The following is a 6,000-nucleotide window of genomic DNA, read 5'->3' on the forward strand; positions in this document are numbered from 1 at the left end:
CATAGCTGCGATGAGCTTTTTGCTTGAACTCTCCCTTTCCTTGGCTTTACAAGTTGCTGCAAAGACCACACAACATCAGAGTGTTCCCGAACGATTCACACTATGGCTTAATGAACTACTGCTCATTAGCTGAGCCACAGTAACTGCACCATGCTTACCTCAACTGCAAAGGAAAATGCATTCTTTCAAACAACAGTGGATTCTGGTAATACATAATTTTGCCCTGAGGAAATAGCATGTCTTGTCTATTACCCTGACTTAAATGAAGGGAAGTAACTCGATTGCTTGTAACGGGCATGGACACACAGAACAGGAGGCTCCATCAGAGCAGGACTGTAACCGAAAAATTACACCTCTTCTCAAGCCAATCTCCCCACCTGTCTTTCTCCAATCCAGGGACGGTGCCGGTGTTGGTGGATCCAGGCACGGAGGCAATGGGAGTGCCAACCGTGCGGAGATTCTGGATCACAGAAGACAAAAACTGCTGGCTAGCACTTTCGTACAGATCAAAGCAAATTTGGTAGGCCATGAGAAGGTTATCTTCCTTCACCAGTTTTTCCAAGATGTCGCTCACAGCCTGTGGGTCATCCAGAAATATCAGGCACTGAGCGGGAGGAAGGGAAGAACAGAAAAAAAAAAAAATCAGGAGAAGACATTATATACTTCAGAATGAAAAAGCAACACCACCCAAGGCCACACTCCATTTTCCCCACTCCCTCATCTGCTGCTTCCACAGAACACCCCTTCAAAGAAAGAAAAATTCTCTCTCTCTCATAGGAGATAACAGAAATCTTTGAAGAGTTTTCATAGGTCAGTTTAACAACAAGACCAAGTATTACAAATTCAAGACACATCATTCAAGCCTTCCTATTTCTGCTGCTTTATCTTTGGAAACTGACAATGTTGTCCTACTAAACACAGAAATTTCAAAAGCACATTAAAGAAGCATCAGTCATTTTGTAGGGATGTCTTGGCTAAAATGGAACAGGCATAACACTCCTGAGTCACATGTACATGGCATACCAAGATTGGCAAAGGCCTGAGAACATCTGAGTAACTTCATAACTGGTTGTCTAAACACTTTCAGACTATAGCCTACCAAAAACCAAAGCACTGTAAATGTTCTTGGAGGAATAAATACAATTCCAAGCTGTGAACCTACCATCCGATACTCCCTACATAGGCTCGAAATATTCTGTCGGAGTTGTCTGTGTCCCCAAACTGCCTTTGAACGTGTTTCTTTCTTTATAAATTGACCAAATGTACAATATTTGCATCTCTTTTTCAAATTGATCTCACTTTGATATATATTTGAAGCACACGACCAGGAAAAGATATTTCATTTAACTGAATAAAAAACAGAGATCAGGTAGATGTCAACTCAAATACATCTAAAGAAGAGTAACTTTTGATTGACCTTTAAACATCACTCAGAAATTTACCTGGCACACATTGATGAAGTCTGGTTTCTCCAGATTCATGTAGATTTTAACTAGAACTCTCAAGACTTTATTACGGAACTGTTTATTCTGCATCAAAGACATACAGAGCTTCAAGCTGTAGGCTAGCATCCCAGGCACATCGTTCTGCAACAAAATTCAGGGATATCAGGTCTGGCTTTGGACTGACAAGCAGGGTTTAGAAATTAAAATAAAGCTACCTCCTTTCTATTTTAAAAAGCAGAGCAAAAGACATGCACATATAAGCCTTCACAGCTTCCTTTCCTATTTTTAGAAAAGCTTATATGTAGGTGTATTGCAGTTTAAAGAAAAAAATACTACCAAAAATGTACAGGACCAATATTTAATTCAGTAGCTAAAAGATGCAAAAGATTCATTTAAAAGTTCAATACCTATTTCCCCTTCTTCACCTTTCTGGTTTGAATAATCATTCTCGAAGGCAGTGAAATTCACTGCACTAACATAGAATATCAGCAAAACAAACCATGCACCAAGAAAAGATCCCCAACACACCTATTTCTTGCTAGAGACTGAGAAACAGATTTGGTTACTAGACTTCAGAAAGGTAATTTGAAATGAGGGATTTATAATGGGCAATTAAGTTAGTATATGTATAGGACAGCAAACAGAACAGAGTAAGCAAGATGGACGCCTTATGATTATCATTCCTGTATAAAGAAATGGGAGACATCCAAAAATATGGGAAAGCTGTAAAAAGAAAAGTCGTAAAATTTAAAGGATTTAAACCACGTGTCTGGCATATGATTGAGATACTGCAGCATAACAAGATCACACACAACTGCTGAGCTGCTGCAAATGAAAACAGGCAAGCTTCTCTTACTGCCATTACTAACGACTTACCTTAAACCCTCAGTGAAAGATGTTAAAGCCAGACTGTACTGCCTGGCAGTCAGGGCAGGCTAAGACTGCACACAGCCACTTACTGAAAATTAGAGCAGCTCACCCAACTATCGGATTTTTTTGTTTTGTCTGCCATAAATAAATCACTTACTTAGCCCTAAGGATCCCTTCCCACAGTGAATTACAGCAGATGACAGGCACAACAAAATAAAAGAGGTCTGCCTAGTCCACTATCGTATCTCTACTAGTAGCTGACAGGGAATACCTTAAGAAGAGGGCAAATAGCCAGGCTTCCTGGGAATATTCTCCCAGCAACTTGCAGCTCAGAGATTTCTTAAAGGTAGGTGTCTCTCTGTACTTGATAGCCCTGAGTGGCTCCGCCTTCCATGAACATGTTGAACCAAACACCCCTGAGTTTTATCTTTTATTCTGTTCATACAAAACAGGGAAGTTCCATAGCAACATGGATCTTGCACTTCACTTCTGGATCTATACCTGGAAGAGACTAGCTACGTGCACCTCCTCTCTTGCACATACCGATTCAAGGATGGTTTTCTCAAAGATGTCCAGCCTGCGTGTCTCTAGAGCAATGCCAATGGCCTGCTTGTACTTGTGGTCATCCAAGCACCGCTGGAACATTTTGTTCACTATGCCTTCTAGCCTTTCATCGACAGGTTTCTTCTCCCCTTCCGGCAGCTCCGCATTCTCCACACACTGCTTGGTATAGTGGTCGATACATTTTGCTGAAAAGATATTGAACAAATATACGGGGGAAAAGGTCAACTTCCTAGATGTTTGCAGTTTTTTTACAAATGAAGAGACCAGTATGTGCATGCACACATTCTATCAGCAAATACAGCATATGGGAAACTACACAAAGGTGAGGCACAAGAACTATTTGTGTAGTCATATACAGATAGTAGTGGAAGATACTTATATTCTCTCCTAACAAACTGTGATTTTAGTGCTGAAACCAAGTAGATATTTTTAAAGTGGAACCAAGGAATGATCTTCGTTCAAGTGGCATGATATTTTAAATAAATGAGGAAACAGCAGTAGCAGACTTCCTAGCTCCACTGTAAGCACTAGCTGGGGAGACTGAAAGTCAGTCCTGGTCCATGATATGCTGTACAAGGTAAGTGATACCAGCAGACGAGACTTTTAAAAAACATTCAAATTACACATGCATTCAACATCTGACTTGTTATCTTGTTAAGGGTGATAAAAAAAACCTGTACCCCTCAGTTAGGTGTGCAGCTATACTAATTAGCCGATTATTTCCAAAGTTATGCTGAAATTGATAATAACATTAGCACACAAATGAGAGAAAGGGCAATAAACAACCAAAGCAACTTTCCTATTAGGAATTCGCAATAAGAAAAAGGGTTAAGAATAGGAAAAAAATGCCAGAAACCCTAAGTCAGTTCCATTACAGAATCCCAAAGCAAGTAAAACCTCAAAGTTACAGTAGTTTTGACAACACAAGAGCTTTTCTTTTGCAGCAACAGTTGTTTACCAATGATCGTCTCCACATATTCCGAGTTGTCATTGACATTGAAGAGGTCACCTGCTCCCAGGGCATAGTTCAGTGATTCCTCAAAAGCTCCCAGGTGGTAAAAAACTTTAGAAGCAACTAGAGCAGCAAACTGCCGGCTCCGAAAGCCCTCATCTTCATAGAGAACTTCACTGCAAAGAAGAGAGAGAAGAGCATCAGCTCTGTGTGCTCAGTTCTCTTTAAGGCCACATGACAGCTTGATCAAACTTGCATCTTTGGGACTACAGCTCCAACCCCACATCCACTTAGATTAGTGCTTTCCAGAAAATACGGAGCTAGATGCTGTATTAGCCCATATCAAGCAACCAGAACTACATCCACTTCATATCTCATATTCTTTTTAAGCAGCACACCCTGAAGTAATAACTGTCTTCTCTTACATTTTGTCCACTGACTCAGATATTTCCGCCCAGAAGTCATTGACAACAGCATTCAACTTATGAAGAGCAAACTCCTACAAAAAAATATAAAAAGTTATATTATATTAAAAATGCATTTATTACCTCTCCCCAGTAAAAATGAAGTACCACCTAAGACTGATATCATAAACACGGACCCATTTCAACAGCAAATTCTATTTTAAAAGATCTTTGCAAGCATTCACTAATCTTTGCAAGTCCTTTGCAAATAAAGGGCTGTTCATTTAACAGGTAAGACAACCCTGATGTTCCTTCCCATGGCTTCTTTGTGATGAATGACCGGCTAAAATGACTGATAGGTGAAATTCCTTAAAATACAAAGCTTTCAAAGTCTTTGTGGCAACCTTCGTGTGACACATAGAATTGGCCTGTGGTCTATGCCAGCCAACTCTATTTATTTGGACACAGTACTTTAGCAGATAAACAATATCTGGACTAGAATCAGCCCACTTGTAATCAGTTCAGAACAAAAGCAGGGCTCCTTGGGATCTATCACCACCTATGTCTGTTTCCAAGCAAAACATTTAGGGGATTACAAACATTACAAGATGCACCTCCTCCTCCTAAAAGGGGCTATATTAGCTGTTCAAGTAACTAGCAAGCATCATCAATACACCACTTCTCTAAGTGTTTGGTGTTGTCCTATGGTTTCATATACTCTGTGGACTTAAAGTTTCTGTTGCTGTTTTCTTCTACTACTACTATTGTGATTTTTTTTTTCCAAGTGAAAACTGTAACTGTCATTTTGTTTTACATTACTTAAATTATGCTAAAAACTTGAAACGTTCTTCAGCTTTGAATTTTATGTAGCCAAAATGCAGCCTCTGGAACACTTTTAAGTAACAAAGCCCCTCATCAGAGAGCTGGGAGCTTTGGTGAATAGAGATCTTTGCATGTGAAGCTCCGGTTTGATCCATGTTCAAAACAAGGAAGTTTGCCATCTGTTATCATGTTATTTAAGCCCTTCCTTTCAGCTTTCAGGCTAGATATGATTTGGGGCCCACCTGTTGCTGTCCAACGATTAATTATTGAGATCCACTCATTTCTGATTTTAAGCTCTCAACATAATGCATTTGCTATTATTTGCTCCCAGATGTAAGAGCTTACCTTGAGCTGTGGCTCTTCTTCATCCAGAAGAGAGATAATTCCAGCTGCAAAACAAGATCATAGTCAGTTTTGGACTCTCTGTTTCAAAAGTGAACATGTTATTTAGTTCAAACCCAACAGAACAGGAAAGAAGGCTGTCTCTGAAATGCTGGTTTAAAATCTTCAGTATCAAAATTCAAAGATCAGATGCAAGTTTGTATTAAATATGATACAAAATAGTTCAGAATTTATAACTGAACAGGTACGCTGTCTATAAAAGGTGATCCTTCTTAGAGGAAAACATATTAGACAGGAACGCAAAGAATCTGGGATTTACTTCCAGCTCCATCATTAGTTTGCTGACTGCTTTCTAGCAAGTCACTTCCCACTTCCCCAAGGGGCATAAAGAAGATCATGTCAAAACATCCTAACTTTTTTCATGCCAAGGAAACAGGCCTCATGGCTAAGAGAAGATGCCATATCTCGCAGCTTTAGCAAGACTCCTGACGCTGCCCCAGAACATTTGTACAAACAGCTACAGAAATATTGTTTAACTGACATAACTGAAAGAGAGGTTCATAGTTATTTAGGGAGCTTAATCTGAAGAATGGTTATAGAT

At 39.6% G+C, this 6,000-nt stretch overlaps 1 protein-coding gene across 1 annotated transcript in view; it reads right to left on the reverse strand.

The window, feature by feature from the left end:
• Positions 1 to 5,446, reverse strand: part of PSMD1 (proteasome (prosome, macropain) 26S subunit, non-ATPase, 1) — a gene marked incomplete at both ends in the record, with an annotated part of 50,318 nt that extends 44,872 nt beyond the window's left edge. Inside the window, 6 exons of the mRNA XM_009578690.1 lie at positions 378 to 604; positions 1,443 to 1,586; positions 2,859 to 3,064; positions 3,838 to 4,007; positions 4,257 to 4,330; positions 5,403 to 5,446. Of these exons, the coding sequence (XP_009576985.1) occupies positions 378 to 604; positions 1,443 to 1,586; positions 2,859 to 3,064; positions 3,838 to 4,007; positions 4,257 to 4,330; positions 5,403 to 5,446 (865 nt within the window). The remainder of the gene's footprint in view (positions 1 to 377; positions 605 to 1,442; positions 1,587 to 2,858; positions 3,065 to 3,837; positions 4,008 to 4,256; positions 4,331 to 5,402) is intronic.
• Positions 5,447 to 6,000: the final 554 nt, after the last annotated feature.

The sequence above is a fragment of the Fulmarus glacialis genome, unplaced genomic scaffold (genome assembly GCF_000690835.1).
Source record: "Fulmarus glacialis isolate BGI_N327 unplaced genomic scaffold, ASM69083v1 scaffold4775, whole genome shotgun sequence".
Lineage (NCBI taxonomy): Eukaryota > Metazoa > Chordata > Aves > Procellariiformes > Procellariidae > Fulmarus > Fulmarus glacialis.